Here is a 20,469-nt window from a genome sequence, read left to right as displayed (position 1 = left end):
CTAGCAGGCTAGCTAGGGGTGAACCCCCCCTCAAATTTATTTTTGATTTTCATGAATAAGTAAGTACAATTTACTGTTTGTTCTTTATATTACCAAAACGTAAGTTCCAATCGTTAAAAAAAAGGAGCTGCATGAACCTTCTTCAAACCCTAGAGAATTTCATAATATTAAGCGAAAAACCGAAACTCGCCGATAACCCCCCCCCCCCACACACCAGTAGTTAACCCCCATCCCCCATAGAGGGTTTTTCTCTTCAAAAATCTAGTTTTTGTCGAATCATTCCCAAATTTGGCACATTGGTCCTTTGATACTCAGTATTTCTCATAGGGTAGTTTTCTGGGCCCCGATGCGGGGGCAACCCCCATAGGGGTTTTTCTTATAAAAATCCAATTTTAGTCGGATCTTTTTCAAAATTGGTTCACATATTCTTTGACTTTCTAGAATTTGTTACGCTATGAGGGGGGGGGGAGGGAAACCACCGTGGGGGTTCCTATAAAAACCCCGTTATCTTTAGATCTATTTTAAATGCGGTACATGTGCCCTTGGATGCTAGGGAATCCCCATAGGGTAGTTTTTGTCCCGTAAGGATTTTTTTTTCTGCGATTAACCATGTTAGTTTGAACTAATGTTAATCACCATCTCTAATTGAATTAATTGAGATTATAAATAATCTAAACTCAATGGGAGGAAGATTAATTCAGCCGACTAATCAATCCATTGGATTTAGTTGATCTATGTAGTTCCTGCCCAATATTATACACATTATTGCATTTTTAAATAGGTATTTTAATTGGTGCATTTTTAAGAGTCAGACTTTTTCAAGAAGTCCATGCATTTTGCATTGAAAAAGAGGTCCCTTCTCTCTTGTTATCCTTATATACCAGATATACCAGGGGTGCTCCTCTAGGGAAGGTTATGGTGAAACTACACCACTAGGGAGGTTGATTTGAGAGGTATTTTTCTCTTGTACTTGTGGTTTTTTTTTTTTAGATATTTGGGAGGGGGGGCGCCATTGCTCTGAAGGGGTGGGCACCCCTGTGTTTGCAATATAGTTTGCATGCTTGAGGTTTATCAAGTAGTTATTTCTTGGTCCATATTTTCTGAAAGTGACGTGTTGCAAACACTTATACACATACTTATAATATCATCCTAATTTTTCAGGTAAAGAAATGGCTCCTCCCCGCCGTAACCAGAAGTTGATGTATGACCAACTATTAGAAAAAAGAATACTAAAAGTCCTGTTTGGAGACATTTTCGACTACCTGCGAATGAAAGTGGCCAACTGGTGGAAAGAAATGTTGCCATTTGTACAGAATGCAAAGGTGTTATTTCTGCAAAAGGAGGAAGCACATCTAACTTAACAGGGCACCTAAAAATACACCATCCACTACTTTATTCCCAAACCTGCTCTACTAACAGACACATGCAAACTGCAGCATGTAATAATCCCTTGGATGAACCTGATGATGCTCGAAAAAACTGTAGTAGCAGCAGTGAAATTCCTCCAACGAAGAGGCAGAAAACGATGCTTGACTTTCAACCACTGGATGGCAATTCGGAAAAAAAGTGCACACAATCTGTAGCAGAATTTATTGTTGGCACCTTGCAGCCTTTTCACATAGTTGAATCTGGCCCGTTCATCAATATGATGAAAACTTTCAATCCGCGTTATAAAATGCCGGGAAGGAAATATTTTTCTAAAACAGCCATTCCAAAGCTATATAATGAAAAAATTGAAAGAATAAAAAGGGAAATATCATTCATACAGCCTGATAGCATTTCCATAATGACCGATTGTTGGACATCTATAGCAAATGAAGCTTATATTGCAGTTACAGTACACTTTATTGATTTGGATTGGACTTTAAAATCCTTTTGCCTCTTCTGCACACTTTTTCAAGAGGACCAGACTGCAGAAAATATTGCTGAAGTTCTTTCCGAAATATTATTCGACTGGAACCTCAACTTGGAGCAAATAAGATATTGCACTACAGATAATGGTCCGAATATAGTGAAAGCTGTTTTGTTATTAAAAGTGCCTCACATGCCATGGTTTGGTCATACACTAAACATAGGGATTAATAAAGCGTTTAAAATTTCAATTATAAGTAGAGCTGTGGCAAGATTTAAAAAAATTGCAAAACTCAATTGCACACAGTTGGAAGATGGCGAGAGACTTAAAAGAAGCGCAAGAGTTTCTCCAAGTGGAAGTCGTCTCTTTGCCTAGTGCCTGTGTGACTAGATGGTGGAGTATTATTAAACTCTGTCAAAGGTTTTTGGAAAATCAGCTGCCTCTATGTAAGCTTTTCCAAGCTCATCCTGAGAAGAAGCATTTAATGTTAGATAGCTGTGAGGCAAAAGCCATAGGAGAGCTGCTGTGTGCAACAGAGTTTCTAGAAGAAATTTCCGACACTCTTTCAGGAGAAAATTACACAACTATGTCATCAGTCTTGCCATTATTGAAGAAAATAAGGCGGTGTATGACAGCAGAAGATAGTGATAACAATCTAATAAAAGAAATTAAAACTAAAATTTTATCTTGTTTAGAAAGGTATGATAATGATGATACACTGAATCTATTGAGACTTAGCACTTTTTGTGACCCACGATTTCGCCTCAAATTTGTAGATAATGAAGAAGAAATGAAAGAAATTGCTCTTGAATGGATGAGTAGCCAGTACACACAATCTCCTAACGTTCCTCATAATGAGACTGCAATTGATCAAACAAAAAAGGGTCTTGAAAAACTTTTGGAAGATGACGAGGTGATGGAAAGTCAAAGCACTAGTGATTTTCTTCCAACAAAAAAAGCTGCAGTTGAGCTGCAAAATTACTTGTCAATGCCTAAAGTTAGGTTAAATGATGATCCATTGACTTGGTGGAAGTTAAATGAGCACAACTTCCCGAGGATCAAAATGCTGGCAAAGAAGTATTTAGCAATTCAAGGGTCAAGTGTTCCCTCAGAGCGAACTTTTAGCACGGCAGGAAATATAATTACGAAGAAAAGAGCATCCCTGCTACCGAAAAATTCTGAAATGCTAATATTTTTATTCCAAAATATGAAATAAAAATGAATCTTCTGTGTTTTTATGTGGCTCATGCTTTTGCAGGCCTTGCGATATACCCCACCCCCTCCCCCTTCGTGGACACCCTTGATTTAATGAAAAGAAAATACATCGAAATATCGCGATGTATCGGAATATTGCGATGTTTACTGGCGATGTATCGCAATGTTAAAATCTGCAACATTGCCCAGCACTACAAGAAAGTATGGGAGTGCAGCTCCCATAACAGTTAAACCCTGATCAGTAGAAAAATATATTTACGTAGATACCAAAGGCTCTTCTATAATTATGCACAAAGTCATACAAAACAGACGAATTGACTGGGTCATCAAAAGCGGTTTTTTACACGTATATTATTAAAAGTCAGTAAGATTTTAGTTGTTGCTGATCAAGTACACCATTATTGTAGCCATTAGGCATTAATATAATCAGAATTTCTGTGAATAAAAATATTAGACATTTTAATATTACATGCATGCATGACATGGTCGATAACGTCACTTTCAAAGGATTATAAAACATTTTCTGAAAAAAAAAAACATGGGATGCAGCATATATCCACTTGTTTATGTTATGAAACTATCATTTCAGGGCTTTAGACTGCCATCTTCATTTAGTTAAAAAAAAAAAAAATCCTGGAGAAAAAAAATTACAAAATCGGTAAAAATGCAGTTTTTTGCCATAAAAATAATATTTTTTCTTTATTAAAAAACCTAACTAAATTTTCAAAAACGATTTCTAGATGTTATATGGGTCCTTATTTATTTTTAGAAAAAAGACATATTCAAATAGGTTACATACTTTTGAAATAGTGTCCGTTTCAAATCAAGTGTTTTGCTGGTGTTTTCCAAAATGGCCGATTTTTTGCAGATTTTTAGTAGGCTGTAACTGAAGAAAAATTTTCTTCTTGCAAAATCCTTTTGGGACATTTCATATGTCCCTTAGTTGTAACTACTGTAATTTTTTTCAAAAAAAAAAAAAAAAAAATCGGTGATGGTCATATGACACTTTTCATAATGGCCTGCCTGATTTGAAATGGAATGACTCTAAAGTCTCTCTGTGCTCTCAAAAGTCATTGAGTACATGAAAGGTTTTTAGTGTTTCATTGTAAAAAAAAAATCAGTATAAACAATCTTTTCTTCCTTCAGTACGATGTCCTTGAGAGTAATGCACCCCATAAAATAAAAGACCATCATTTTTTCCACTGGACTTATGACTCGTTTCACACTTCAAGAAAGGATTAGCTAAGCTAAAAAGGCTATATGTAAGAGAAATTTTATGAAAACAAAAATATTTGATCGCTATAACTGAGCTTTGCTCATTAAAAGAAAGTTAATATCCAATAGAAATAATGTTCTTGCCATGTATGTCCGGTTTGCTTGTTAAATCAGGACTCATTATAACTGAGTGACTATTTCTAATCACAAATTTGCATTGCTATCCTTGTTTTTTGTTAAAATTCTTCTGAATGGGTTGTGTATACTCATTTTCAGAATATCAAAATGTACTAAGAGAGTACTATTTCTCCGCATCTTGTGGATGTGTGGATTTGAGTTAGGTTGCACTTGAAGGTGAAATAGGATCTCTTATTAGCCTTGTTAAAACTTCTTATTGACATGATGTTCACTGAAGTTTTATGTTTCCTCAGGGTGAAATGATTTATTTTTTCGTTTTGAAATGATTTATAATTTTTTGACTTGCAGCTAGCTCATGGTGCAGATCCAACAATAAAAAATCATGAAGGACAAACTCCATTTGATTTGGCAACTGTAAGTATCTCTTTAAAGCATAATATATTTGTTGTTTATGATCACAACAATATCTGTTGTTTAATATACATAGTAGCTTACTAATTTAGAGAGTGTTCACTGTAAAAGTGAATTCTTCATCACGAGTAGCTGTATGCTGAAAACTGCTGAACATAAGACAGTAAAAAGTATCTAAAGTTAAAGATGTACAGTACAGTCTCGAAAATCCAAGTTAATTGGGGCTCATGTCACCTTGGATTACTGAGAACTCAGATTATCCAGAAAATTCTTCCACATTGAAAATTGACACTATTTGGAGAGAGGGACACGTTTAAATTACATAAGAGTGACACGTTTTACTTCCTTGTGCAAAGAAAAATAAGTATTTTCTTCACGCAAAAATCTATTACTCAAATTTCAACATAAATTTACACTTTAATTGCGTCTAAACAAATTCTGATTTTAGTTCACGATATCAGTGCGTATTTATGTGCACAGTGTTAAGCAACCAAAACATGCATTTTGTCTGTCCCCAATACCATTTCGATTAGTTTTCTGTATCTATCAGAGTGTGTATGTACTAGATATATCTTGCATAACACAAAAACGGTTAGTTGTGAAAAATGTCCTTTTTGAAACTCGTGGGGTCGAGTTGTGCGCTTATTTTTTTATTGCAATCAGATACTCCAAAAGGGATGTTAACCTGTTCTTTGTCAAAAATCAATGCCAATTTTGTGTATGAAGTTATTATCGCCAAGGCATCTTTGAATACATATCTTGTAGTCGTAATAAATCTTTTTTAGTCGAATATTTCGTGTCTCTCTGGAAGTTGTTGAAACAAACTTCTCAATGTCTTTTCCTTATTTCCTGTTGGAAGTTAATTAGTTTTACAGAAGCAAAATTTCTATTTTCAGAATTTAATGAAAATATTTTTTGAGCGACTAAAAAATTAAATTTAAAATACGAATGAAGCACCTCCTATTAAGCGGAACCTCGAACTTTTGAGACTTGGATTTTTGAGACTCTACTGTAATAACAAAAGAAAGCATTTATTTGAATGCTTATAAATGAAATTTGTTCATAGTTTTATCTAATTGTCTTAAAGCCATGTTGTAATGAATACAGGTTTTCCGAAAAGTTCTTGACACATTTTAAAAATTCATTAAAGAGCAGTAAATTGTTGTAGGAATATGCTGTTTGCACCATAATTCTTCACAGATATAAGACATTTTTTATGACATCGTAAAAAAGAAAAAAAAAAGTAATTATAAGTAATTTCAGGTCTTTAATCATTGTATTAAACAGAAAGCAATATCTTTCATTGCCAGAGTTCAGTGTGTACACTGTTTGTGGATGTAGGATGAGCATGAGTACCCAGGGCCAGATTAGGGCATGGGCCCAAGGCACCAACACTTGGGGGGCACCAAATCTGTGAGTAAAATTTTCATTTTGAACTCATTCCATATCACACTAAAGCAAGAAGTGAATATTAAATCTAGAAAAAAAAAATCCCTGTAACAGGTTAATCTCTTTCGCAAATCTCAAAACCACTCCAACTTCCAACAACATCGCGATGTAGCGATGCATCACGATGTAAGTGTTTTTTTTTTTTTTTTAACTAGCTGGTTTAAATTTTACAAAATATAAACAATGTATAAAAATTATCTATCATGCTAGGTACAAATTAACAGATTTCAGTACCAGAAAGAAATTCATTAAGCAGATTACAATGAGCCTGTTTTTCCAATGTAAAAAGATGAAAGTTTATGGGTTGCAAGGTCATGCATTCCATTCAAAAGATCACATATTCTTGCCTTTAAAAACGATTTCGTTGAATTAGTAGTGGGAGAGGAGGGCCGTACCGGGTAACATTTAAAGATTATTTCATTGTTTATAAAAAAATATATAAATTCTTCAATTCTGAAAATTTCCACCAATATATCTTGAGTGATATTTAATCTAAAAAAAATTAACAAATATAGTATTGTGTTAATTTTTTTTAGTATTATACCCCTTCCTAGTATAGCAGGAAGAGGGGGACGTTACATATATCATCTAGGATAAATTTGACATAAAATGGATTTGTAGTTTATACTTGTCTTCCAAACTTTTGTTATGCCACAAAAATAGAACTTGGTTGTTTCTGAAAATTGTATGAATTTCCATAAAACATTTATAATTTTTTTGGGGGTGTGTGTGGGGGGGGATGGTTGGTGACACTACAAGTTACCGACCGTGTGACATCCTGTGCTAGGAACCCCATTACTTGTAACAGCAGAATACATGCTTCATTTTTTGTTGCTAATTTGATCTTTAAATTTTGCTTTTTTCTGGCTAGTGACTATATGATAAATTTACTAGTTCATCAACATATCTTTCGTCTGTAACTAAGAATACATGTCCAATTCTTACATGTTTTGGGAGAAATGAAGGTATAACTGTTTGTACCGTCTTTGTTGAACCAGATTGGAATGACACACTGATAATTAATATTAGTGTGAAAAGATTATAGATTAAAATGGTAGAAACCCTGGACCGGTGTCTGTACATTGGAGCAGTATCGATACATCAGTTTAGAGAAAAATTCAAAACCGGTTTAACAATGTAGGATGCACACCGATTTTTGACGATGCATCGCCCAGCCCTAGTGTCTTCATAAACTTTAGTCAGGCTTTGTGAGTGCCGTTCAAATGTGGTTTAAGCAACATAAACTGCACACATTGAACTCTGGTAATGAAAGTCATTGACTTGCTGTTCAATAAAGAGACTGAACCTCACATGACTATTCTTTTTCTTACTGTGATAATACAGCCGTAATTGTAAATTACTTATTACAGTTTTTTCTCTTTTTGTTTTTTCATGATGTCAATAAAAAAATTCTTGAACCTGTGAAGTGTTGTGGCACAAACCACTTATTCATATGACTATTTGTTGCTTTCCTATGAATTTTGAAAATGTGTCAAGGACTTTTCGGACGCTCTGTATTTTAAGCTATGTGTTATTAAAAATTTTACCAAATTATTAGCTACTGGAATTTAAGTGCTATTAAAGTGTACTATAATTTTCTCAATATAGTTTGAAGGAGATCCAGATATGTTTTTATTTGAATTTTATCTGTTATTATTAAGTGTTTAAATTTACTTCAAATCAAAATTTTTGCTTCAAATCATGTATATTCAAATATCTTGAGTTACAGCTTGTCACACGTTCTTCATATGTTTGATGCATTTGAACTTATTGAAATAATTTATCTTAATTTTTAGGCTGAAGATGTGAAATGTTTGCTTGTTGATGCTATGCCTCCTCCAACTTTGCCACCTACTACAAAAAGTAGTGCTATTGTAACTTCTGTGATACCTGTTGTTGTTACTTCTAGGTAATCCCCCCCCCCCCTTTTTTTTCAGTTATTAGATATTTTTACTTTGAATCAAAATTGCAAATGTATTCTGAAATGATTTGTTCTGTACAAGTGCATTTTTGTAAGAGGCTTGTGTTCAATTAGAATTACTATGTCTACTGGAATTTCTTTGAATTACTAACTTGATTCTAAGCATCCTAAAGCAGAATTACCTGTTCTGTATTTTATTTGTCCATAAACATATAAAAGTCTATAATTTTGAAAATCAATTGAAAATATGTTGAAGGACCCTTTGTGGAATTAAAACCTGCCCTCACTTTCAAAATTAAATAATGTCCCTGCAACTTTTAGTAGTTTTTAATGTTGACTAGCTAGCATCAAAAGAAAACAGCTTACTGCAGAAACAGACTACTTATTTGTTTACTTTTTAAGACAAAAAGTATTGGTCTGTTTTCCTCTTTGGCATATTATTTATGAAGAAATTAGCTGTCTTTATTCATTTATTGGGAATTATTTCCAATTTTTTATATTTGTATACTGAAATTCATTTGTGGGAGGTGAGAATGTTTCTAACTGAATGTACTCTTTTGACTAAATTATTATTCTAAAAAATAAATGGATGCAAACACAAACAAATGTACCCTCCTGGAGGCATGCATATTCCAGACTAATCTGCACCTCTCCATACTTACTGCTTTATGTAAAGGGCAGTTTCTGTGAAAAAATAAATTAAAAGAGGGCATTTAAACATCACACTGATAGCTGATAAATATTTGAAAAAGAAAAGCCTCAAAAAGTTTTGACAAAAAATTTATCTAGATCTAACTTTCAAATTTGTTAATTGGTAAAGTACTTAACCTTGAATTTTAATGTTAGAGAAATAAAATAACACAGAATGATTGCATGCGTGCAGTCTTTCCATGTGCAAAGAATGTCAATATATATAGCTTGAATTCCTAGATGTGTATATTAAAGTAGATTTTTCTGTAAATTGTTTTCAAAAAATAGACTCCTCTTCATGAAACTTTTTTTTATGATTTTTTTTTTTAATCTTAAAAATTTAACCTCCCTTTGCAATTTATTAACTGAACCATTTATTTCAAAAACCAGTCAAGCAACTTGCTCTAAAAGTTTTACCCTTATTTTGAAATTTTTTCTATAAGGTTTACAGTATTTTAAATTAAACTGTATATAGATTTAGACATACAGTCGAACCCGCTTAATAGATTCCCGCCCCCCCACCACCAATTTCTCACAATAAATTATTCTAATAAGTAGGATGTTCCATCAAACGGGATTAAAATAGTAGACATCAATCACAAGGACGGATACAAGGGAGGGGCAATGGGGGTGAGATCATCCCTCCCTTGAGGGGGGACAATAAGAGGGGGAGGGGGGGTCCCTTGAGGGACCTTGCACCAAATTTTTTTTCCAAATTGAGGTCCTAAAACGCAGGGACGGATACAAGGGAGGCGCGATGAAGGCGATCGCCCCTCCCTTAAGGGGCTATTCACTAGTAATTTTTCGAAAATGAAGTTCACAAAATACAAATTTAGATGAGTTTCATCGATGTTGGTAGAAGGGAGGTTTGGGTTTGGGGCCCTATCCTGGAACTGTTTCAGAAATTAAGTCCAAAACCTTTGTGATCAATATTTTAAAATCAATATACGTAGTAAAAAGTAAGTAATATAAATCAATCGCCCTTCCCTTGAAAAATTTCTGGATCCGTCCTTGATCAATGGTTTGGTACTTTAAAAATGTATTACATTAAGCGGGATATTCTTTTATCCGATATTCTAATAAGCCAGCTTTACTGTATTTCTTTTAGTAAAAAAGTGTTGCAATCGTGATTGAATAATTTAATGTGATGATATAAATGTTTTCTTAGTATTAGAATTTTGTCGTTTGACTGGTTTTTGAAATAAACAATTCAATTGATAAAGTATTTAACTTTTTGAATTTTATTGCTAGAAAAATAAAACACTTGCAAGACATGTGAAGTATTATAAACTTTGTTTGAATTCTTTTATGCTTAAACTGAGATTTGTTTTTTAGTGTTCCAACTCCTCCTGCGATCTCGAATATATCTGTTGTTGGATTGGAGGATGACATTCCTCTTTCACTGAATCTGCTTTCTTCACAAAAGATTCAGTCCACTTCAGCTACTGGTTCTCAACATGGCGATGGTTGCATGGACTTTGACAGAGCTGAAGCTCCAGATCCAACAATGGAAAATATTGGAATTTCTGGCTTTCTGTCAAATCTTGGGCTTGATCATTTAGCTGAAATATTTGAAAAAGAACAGGTGAGGCAGACTGAATTAATTGAGTGTAAAAACTCTTAATTATAATTCTAAAAATTTATTTTATGTTTTTTAGTTCAGGTTTAAGCTATTTTTCTTTGAAAAATAAGTTTAATTATTTATGATTAATAAGGTAATGTTGGTACTTATTTGTTTCTTACTATAACAATAAAAGGAAATAACTTATAGCATCGGCATGCGCTATAAACAGGCACAGACCGGGACCCCTAAACGAGCGGTGGACAAGCAACCCAAGGACACACACAGTTTTTAAAAAACAACAACAACAAAACAAAAAGATTGATTTTTATATATTTAGAAATATAAAGATTTATTTTTAAAAAAAATGCTTTTTAATGTTTTTTTGGGATGGTTTCCACCTGGAGCATTAGGTGTTAATGCCCCACATGGAGAACTCTGGGGACCCTATCTGCCACAGAAGAACAAGAACTGTAACTTGCTTACACCAAAATGCTTACACCAAAATCTCATTTTAAAACGTTATTTAGAGTGGAGAAAAAGAGATACATCTATTATAATTTATCCTGTTAACTGATATTTGAGCCTTGAACATAAATTTGTTAGCAAAATGCTTGTTCTCAAATTTCCTAAAGTTTAATGTCCATGTAGCAATCTTTGAAAGAGAACCAAGTTTAAAAACTCATGGTTTATTTGAACACTTTAAACAAACATAACTATTTACAAGGTAACTAAAAAGCAGAACCGCCTAAGACAAAAAGAGAAAATTTGCTTTCCTCTTTTCATCTATCAACTTGAAAACCACCCACACACTCATTCCAACCAACTCATTCCGTCTAATGTACGTGTCTTATATACGCCGACTTCGCTCATGCCGATCGCTGATTGGCAATGACGTCAATCGTGTCAGCCCGCACCCAAGCTGACATGCACAGAACTAATTTGCATGGGAATCGATCATTGTTTTCAATAGCCAACAATTTAAAGCACCCGGCACAGTACAAAAAAGCGTGATATATCCAAAATGCGATGTAAAATCAATGTTATATAGGAAAAAGAAAGAAGCAGAAAAAAGAATGGTCAGCTAACTAAATTTTTTCCAAGCTAAAAAGGAATTTTAGGCATGTCTTATTTGTTAGTGAAATAAAAATTCAACATTTGCATCAACTCTGGCAAAGTCAGAGCATTAAAAAAAATTGTGTTTAATTTATTCATCAAAAAAAAAAAAACTAGAAGCAATTCTTATGCCTGGCGGAAATTTTTAACCGTTTGTTAACCCTCCTCCAAATTCTAAAGAGTTCCATTTTTCCTACTTTCTCCTACTATTTGGAGCTGAATATGATTATTGTTCCTTCTAGATCGTAAACATGATTATAAAAATTAATTTTCTTTCCTTGCAAACAGTGTATTTTCAAAAAAAAAAGGAAAGAAAGAAAGGGGCTAAACATTTCCGATTTTTAGAGGAAAACCGAAAATCTATTTAAATGCTAGATTCCATTACTTTAACACTTTAAAAATACTGTTAGTTTATTTTTGGGACAGTTTTAAATTGCTGGAAGATGGTTTTTGCACCCTAGTGTCTTTAATCTCTTTGATTTCAATTTATACTTGATTGAATAGAGTTTTTTCATTTTTTGGATCATTTTGTGCTGTTAAGAAGTTTTTATGTTTTCATAACAAGTTTCTTCTTGTAAATTCTAAACTTTTCTGTTTTCACACAGACATGCAATATCTTTCTGGTTATTTACTTTTTTAAGGAGAGAAATACTAATTATCTTTATTTTTCAACTTAATATATTTCTTCTCTTTTTGAAAATATTTTTTCACCTTTTTTTATGGTTTTAGATTGTTAAATGTGCCTTCCCCTTCCACTTTAAATTTTTATCTTAAAAAAATTTGCTTAAATCAGTTTTAAAAGTCTTATTTTCTTTTCAAATTATATATTATAGTATTTGTTTCTTCATCAGTAGGTGAATACCAAATTACTTCACCTTTACCCTCATTCTAAATTGTTCCCCTTCCTTCAGAAGATGGGTTTCTCATAACGGAACTTGTAACAATTGGCGCCCAACGTGGGGCGCCAATTGTTACGCGTTCGATGCATCTTCAAACTTTCTTTAAATGACGACACAGTTCTTGAGAAAAATACTGGAGATTTATTTACAACTATGTACAAGAAATATCGTTAACAACTGCTAAATTAACCATAGCAATTAGGCAAACATCAATTAACACCTTACACTCAACGGTCACACACGTATTTACATCAAAATATGCAAAAACACAACGTAAAGGCTAATATACACTTTCCACAGCAAGAACTAAAATGAGACTAAATTTGAGGAAAGTTTGAAGATGCATGGAACTCGTAACAATATTTAAAACATTCTTTTGAAAAGAGACAAAAACAAATTTGTTCTCCAGTAAGAAGTTATGAAAAGTAAAATACGACCTTTTGTGATATGCGGTGATCACATGTAAAAAAAAAACATTTTACAAGTACATAATTCCTACATATTTAATACATTACTTATAGTTTAAGAAAACAATTTTTGCTAACATTTGGCTTATCCACAATGATACCCAAAATATGTACTCTGTTGATTAGGACCAGAAAAACTCTGCATTTGTGCAAATGGTCTTGAGAATCAAATTTTTAAAACTTCAGGTTCAAAACTCTCACTATTGTTTTCTTATTAACTACTTTTAAGAAATCAAGAAATCGACTACTTAATGCATTGTACATTCATTCAATTCTCATTTTTAGATTACACTTGATATTTTGGCAGAAATGGGCCATGAAGAGTTGAAACAAATAGGAGTCAATGCCTATGGTCATCGACATAAGCTGTTAAAGGGCATTGAAAAATTATTTACAGGCCACAGTAAGTTCATTTTGATTATTATAATTAAATTTTTTTCTCGGGGGGGGGGGGGGGGTAATTTTTTTTTCTTTTTAACATTTGATTTTATAAAAAAAAATAAATAAATAAAATGGTAACCTCAAACGCTCAAGTTTAGTGGATTTTGCTGTAAGTCATATTTCAAAATTTTATGGTTACAGATGCAGCATCTTTCATGCCAAGTAAGCCTGGAACATTGCTAGTGGAGCTTGGTTTGGAGGATAAAGAATATCAAGCAGTTGATGAAGAAGTGAGTCTTTTCAAATAATATATAGTGAAATTTCTCTTGAGCAACCACTCTCCGTTTCATGAAAAAGGTGGCCGTTAATTTAGGTAGTGGAGGCACAACAGTTGCTTTACTGCAATACATAAAAGCAACACTATTGCCATCAAAGGCTATTCTGTGTTTCCTTGCAGACATGTACAAGGAAAAAAATTCAAAAAAAAAAAATCCAGAATCTGCTGAAAATTTTAAGTCAGAATAGGAGCAGAGTGCAGGTTTAAATAATAATAACTATAAGATATCTTTAAAATTCTTTTTGTGTTTTGTGCCAATGTATATTAAAGTTCTTTTTCATTCTTGCATCACATGTTATTAAGCAGAAAACATGTCTAAACAAGTTAAAACCAATGACCTGCATTAAAACTTCATCTTCATGTGTACTGAAACTTTTTTTTTCCTTTGCAGATGCAAGCAACCATTAGAGAACATAGAGATAATGGCCATGCTGGTGGCATTTTCTCAAGATACAATATTCTGAAGGTGATAATTTTTTTTATAGAAATATTATATACGTTTATATAGAATAAATAAAACAAACAAAACAAAAGCAGATGAAAAGAAAAAGACCTTAAACTTAAAAATGCACAATGTAGCAATTAAAAAAGTTAAGTACAACAATAATAATAAACAAAAGTACAAAATAAAGCGGGAGGGGGGGATTTTAAAAGCCAAAGACAAAGAACGGCTGCTTTGAGATTTATCTCGTCAGCATTGGAAATCTCAAAGTAGCAAGTACCAGATTTACAAACCAACACTAAATGGATAGTTAGGCAAACAGTTTCGTATTACCCTGCATCAACCAGCATGCTTTGAAATTCCAGAATGGCTAAGTGAATCTTTTCAAATTACTGATTAATGAGTTGATAGTTTTAAATGTATTTACATTTAGAATTTTTGAGCTGTTTATTATGTTTGTAGTTGTATTTGTAATGTATGCATATATATAGGTTTTAGCTTAAAACTGCTTTTTTTTAATGTTTATAATGTGGTGCATTTTTTTTATTTATTTTTCTTCTTTGTAATTCTGCAGATTCAGAAAGTTAGAAATAAAAAACTTTGGGAAAAGTACTGTCATAGACGTAAAGAAGTTGCAGAAGAGAATCACAGTCAATCAAATGAGCGAATGCTCTTCCACGGATCTCCATTTATAAACGCTATTGTACAAAAAGGATTTGATGAACGACATGCTTACATTGGCGGAATGTTTGGTGCTGGTAAGTTATGCTTTTCCTTTTTCAGTATAATTAATGTATTTTATATTTGATTCAATGTAAACAGTAATTAAAATAATGTGATTACCAGTTATTGGGTATTTTTCTGTATGATATACAATTGAGCTCTTTTAATGCTGAATTTAAATTTCCCATATTATTAGATTACTTTTTGCAATTTTATGATTCTGTAGTTCATAGAACTTATTTGCTACTCAGCAGAAAGCTGTTCTAAGTGTGATTTTAAATTATCATCCTGTGTAGAATTTTTATAGATCGAAGACTTTTTCAAACTTTGAGATTAATGATAATGTGATGATGCCGATAACTGTTACTAACACATGTAGCATTGCTTTTCCACCATGCTCCAATCTTTTGTTGCACTTTACCGAATCAATCTGAAGTTTAGTATTTTTTATAATTAAAAATTTCTTTCTAATTTGTGTATTGTGCATTTTTAATGATCTTGTTTTATTAGCTGCTCGGAGTAAACATTTGAATGTTTTTTTTTCCATATATTCTTGTTAGGAAAAGTTTAAAACACGCAATGGTTTTAAAATCCTGTCATAATGACATTGTGGGCCTTTTTGTTTTTTTTGTGTGTGTGTGTGTGTGTACTTGTAGCATTTTATGTGATTGAGCCAATTTATAATGTTTGGTAGGAAACATATTTTAATTTCTTGTTTATTTTACACTTTTTAAAGTATTTGTTTCAAAGTTGCTTTTGTTTCATTTTTTATTAAATCAGAATTGTAGTTTCAATTAACCACTCATATGCTAAAACATTTTTCTTTGTGCAGGAATATATTTTGCTGAAAATTCTTCCAAAAGCAATCAATATGTATATGGAATAGGGGGTGGAACTGGTTGCCCTATACATAAAGATCGTTCATGTTATATTTGCCATAGGTATGTTTCCTGGTTTTTATGTACATTTGAATTCATCACCATGAACTTGATATATTTCTTAGATTTGTTCAGTAATTTTTATCCTGGGCGGTCATTCCAAGCTCATCTGCTTGCGAGATCGAGATTTTCGCTCACGTGATCGGTTGGGACGTAGAAATATCGCAAAGTAGTATTCTAATCTACTTGAACCTAGTCGCAAGCTAAGTTCGAGTATATTAGAATACTACTTTGCGACATTTCTACATCACAACCGATCACGTGAGCCAAAATCTCGATCTCGCAAGCTGACAAGATTGGAATGACCGCCCTGATCCTTAATTCAGGGTTGTCAGCTTGTACAATAATTCTATGAAACGGTTCTCAATGTTTCAGGCTCTATGCTCCCCGTTAGAGCCCTGCTATAAGATATATCTCTCTCCCCCCCCCCATCATATGTAGTCTATAAAAGTAGTACACTTGCAAACTGAAGCTGATAACTAAATGAAAATAGGTAATTCCGCTCACAAAATTTAGGATTACTTTTGATAACTTTATTTTTAGTATATTTTTATTTGAAAACAAGGAATCATTCAAACCGAAGTAATAAATACAAATTTTATTTGCTGTTTTCTAAAGTCTCGGTGAGGTTGGGCATTGTATAACTTCAGTCACTTTCACCACAATGGTTAGAAGACTCACGCCACCCTTGAAATTAGTCTACCCCCTCAATAGGGAGGCATGTCCACCAGGTTGAGAAACCCTGCTGCACACTTTATGAATTCTGATTAAATTTTACATAAGATTGCTTATTAAAATTTTATTATTTTTTTACTAGATTTTCTTTCTTAAGATGAATATATAGCATTGAATATTATTGAAAACAATTTTTCAAATCTTGTAAATATATAGAAATGAAACTTGGTTTGCAATGATTTGCATTGTCAAACGGTGTGGTGTTGAAAAATTGGATTATTTTTAGCATGAAGTTGATATTTTATATTAAATTGTGCTTCACATCCAATAATGTTTTTGCCATTTTTTTTCCACATATGCGGATTAAGCAAAAGAAAATGAAAAATTGTATTCGCAACTCCAACAAACTATAGGGGTCGCTGCAGCCACTGTCTAATGGCGGATGAAAAAGGTAAAACAAACGCATACCATTATATATAAATTGCTTTGAAGCTAGTGAATGACCGTAATTTTTCATCATGTTTGTGGGAAACTTTCTTTTTTATTCTTCTGAAATTACATTGCACCAAAAACTGTATGAAGCCTGTAATTTCCCCCAAAGAAAACACGCGGAATGGAATGTTTTACCTTTTTCTTTAGTATTGTTAATCACCACAAGGTAGCGTATTGGAGCTCTGGAGTTGCAAATAAAGTTATAAGAAATGTCAGTATTTTTAAAATAAATAATTTCAAAAATTTTAAACTTCAACTATTTTATAACACCTGGCCTGTGTTTAATTACTTGTTGAATTGGCTTGAATAAGTTTTATAACAGTGTTGCAATATAAAATGGTTTCATGCAGGCAATTACTTCTGTGCCGAGTGACTTTAGGAAAATCATTCCTGCAATTCAGTGCAATGAAGATGGCTCATGCACCACCTGGACATCATTCTGTGATTGGCCGTCCAAGTGTTGGTGGACTGTCCTATCCTGAGTATGTTGTGTATCGAGGAGAACAGGTGTGTGATATGCAATTTTATATTGTTTTATAATTTTATTCAATTATTTACTCATTTTTGTTATTTTTCAATTATTTACTCATTTTTTAAAGTGTTTTCTTTTCTTTGATCTATTACTTTAGTACTTAACTAGTTTCAATTTTGTAAGCTGTAATGGAATGCAAAATATAAATGTCTGTTTGCTGAGTTGGATTTATACATTTAAACATTTAAATTGCCATATGTCCTCTCAATACATAATAAGGTTCTTATATGAGGTTTTTTTTTCTTTTGTCCCATTTATGCCTGATTTTTATATTCTGATATGAGAAAAGTTTTTTTGAAGTTGAAAATGTAAGAAATAGAAATTTAAAGACCAAAAATCATTATTTTAATATTTTCTATAATAATGAGATGTTCCAAAAAAAAAAAAAAGAGTACAAATAGTTCATTAATAATAATTTATGTATTTTTTGTTGTGGAACAAGAATATAAATTTCTGGGAAGTAATGTAAAAAGAAAAAAAAAATGCATAGAGTGCAATGCTATAAAGTTATGTTTACCTCTTTTTGGATGGTTCTTCAAAATTTTGCACATAACTTCTTTGAAATGATTCTCTTCTCAAACTTTTCTGCATCAATGACTAATATGTGTACTAAGGGTTAGCAGAATACAAGTAACAAATCAAAGCATATTGGCAACTTTAGGCTGTAAAATATTCCCAAACAAGTACCCATCCATTAATATAAGGAGCATAACTGGGTACCAATATGTATTAATTAGTAAAATTTATGTGTCTGCAAGTATATCATGTTTGCTAGCAGCCATGTGTTTAGTTATCATTAACTTAATTTTGTACTGACCTGTTTTTTTTTTCTTTTGCAGGCATATCCAGAATATTTAATAACATACCAAATAGCAAAACCAGATCCAGAGCCAACATCCTCTTCGTCATGACCTTTCAGAAATATAGAACTTTGATAAATTCATTATTTAATGTTAAGTGTAAGAATATTATGAATTATTAAATCATTTTATATATATCATTGCATTTATTTATAGATTGCCCAGGGCTAATACAATTTTATGTGGTAAATTGGATTTATGAAAAACTACCAAACTGCAGTATGAGCAACTACATAAAAGGTATTAGTAACTTAATGAAGCCATTTCAGTTTTAAAAAATAAGATAATAGTAAATGATATAAATAACAAGTAATCACCCCCCCCCCCCCCCCCCCGGTCAGAACTGGGGCATAACTGCAAGAAAATAACAATCTTTTTTGCAAATACAGTATAATTCGATTTAGCGATACCCAATTTAATAATTTCCTCAATTTAATCATCATTTCACTGGTCCGGATTTGACTGTATTTGAATGTCTGTGCTCCTTGATTAAAGGATATCATTGATTTTAATGATAACTTTTTCTGGTCCCTTGACAATTATTAGATTGAGGTTACACTGTTGTGCATTTGAAAAAAATCTTACTGTTAAGAAAGAATGTTGAGTGATGCATCTTGTATATCTGATCTTAACCAAAAATTTTATATGTAATTCAGAACTTTAAACCTTATTTTGCATGTTAATGTGAAGGAAAGGATTGAAACATGGCTCAAGTGCTCCAAATCTGCAAAATCAACCTCCTTTTTTAAATTCATTTTACAATGTTTGTCTAGTTAAATTATGGGACAATTCATTTTTCTTCCTTTCTTTTTGTTGAGAAGTGAAATCTTTTACTGAGTAAGAAGTGAATGTTGTGCAGATATGTTAAATCAAAATGTGTTTGAAGATATGAGTTTTGAAGTGCTATGTTGATACTGCTTGATCTTTGCGATATGAAAAAATTGCTTTATTTCTTCATAACATACACAACTGTTTAAAATTTTTAATGCTAGCTTTTGTTATGAATTAGACTAAATGAGAATTTGTTTAAATTCCATGCATATTTCTCATTTCATAAAATACACCGTTGCAGTTTCATGCTTATTAGCACTCATCAGCCCGGAATAGGAAGTGACTGAGCTGGAGGTGGAAAATCTCTTAAGGGAGCCAAGATAGCCAAACAAAGTGGTAACTAATATAGAATTAGCACTGACCAGACGAGTGATCAAAACATGGTTCGGTTCCATGCCGTGCCTTCAATCTTCGAGTCAAACTGAACCATGTTTCGGTCACTCATCTGGTCAGTGCTAATTCTATATTAGCTACCAGTTTGTTTGGTTATCTTGGCTCCCTTAAGAGGTTTTCCACCTCCAGCTCAGTCACTTCTATTCCGGGCTGATGAGTGCCAATAAGCATGAAACTGCATTCCTCAGATGGAATGACTGAGTTGGCGGTGTATTTTATGTAATTCTGTCTAACCCTGGCTACTGGCCAATAACTTACTGAAAATATTTCTAATTTGTTTGTTTTCTTTTTGAATTTGCAAGTTTTTATCTTTTCTTTTATGAGTTAAACATACAGTTGGATCTCTGTTTAACAACGCTCTATTTAACAGCGGCTTTTCACGGTCCCAGATGGTCCACTAGAGTGTTAAAAGCATTCTATTTAAGGACGCTTTCTACTTAAGAATGATTTTTTGTGGTCCCTTGAAAGTCGTGAAACAGAGAGCCAACTTTATTTGAAATTTTTATTTACTAACACATAAGTTTGGCTTCTCCATCTTGCACTTTTTTTAAAAATTTGCATTCAGAACATGTTTAATTTCTTATTGACTGCATTAAAGTTATTTCTTATGCATATTGCATATGCCACTATTTAAAACTAGTGGCATATGAAACCTGCCACTGGTTTTCCTTTTGTACCTGTGCTGTATTAGAGCTCAAGAGTGCTTTCTGGATGCCTCATTGAATACCCCTGAAATATTATGTTGTAATAAGTCAAGAATTGATAAAAAATCCTTACACCTACTTTTAACAAATTATTGTCTAAAGATATAAAACTTAATTTAACTTTAGTGTATCTCCTAGACTGAATTCTAAGATTTTTTTGCACTGTAACATAAATACTATAATTCATACGGAAACTATTTGAAATACAGCATTTTTAAAGATTTTTT

At 32.6% G+C, this 20,469-nt stretch overlaps 1 protein-coding gene across 1 annotated transcript in view; it reads left to right on the top strand.

The window, feature by feature from the left end:
- Positions 1-18,458, top strand: part of LOC129225746 (poly [ADP-ribose] polymerase tankyrase-2-like) — a 52,664-nt gene extending 34,206 nt beyond the window's left edge. The window contains exons 19-28 of the mRNA XM_054860245.1: positions 4,769-4,834; positions 8,077-8,189; positions 10,227-10,476; positions 13,220-13,337; positions 13,517-13,605; positions 14,044-14,118; positions 14,669-14,852; positions 15,650-15,758; positions 17,273-17,429; positions 18,294-18,458. Of these exons, the coding sequence (XP_054716220.1) occupies positions 4,769-4,834; positions 8,077-8,189; positions 10,227-10,476; positions 13,220-13,337; positions 13,517-13,605; positions 14,044-14,118; positions 14,669-14,852; positions 15,650-15,758; positions 17,273-17,429; positions 18,294-18,365 (1,233 nt within the window). The 3' untranslated portion in view covers positions 18,366-18,458. The remainder of the gene's footprint in view (positions 1-4,768; positions 4,835-8,076; positions 8,190-10,226; positions 10,477-13,219; positions 13,338-13,516; positions 13,606-14,043; positions 14,119-14,668; positions 14,853-15,649; positions 15,759-17,272; positions 17,430-18,293) is intronic.
- The last annotated feature ends 2,011 nt before the right edge of the window (positions 18,459-20,469 follow it).

The sequence above is a fragment of the Uloborus diversus genome, chromosome 7 (genome assembly GCF_026930045.1).
Source record: "Uloborus diversus isolate 005 chromosome 7, Udiv.v.3.1, whole genome shotgun sequence".
In the NCBI taxonomy this organism is placed as follows: domain Eukaryota; kingdom Metazoa; phylum Arthropoda; class Arachnida; order Araneae; family Uloboridae; genus Uloborus; species Uloborus diversus.
The sequence above is the reverse complement of the archived record's forward strand: the minus strand, read 5'-3'. Positions and strand labels throughout refer to the sequence as shown.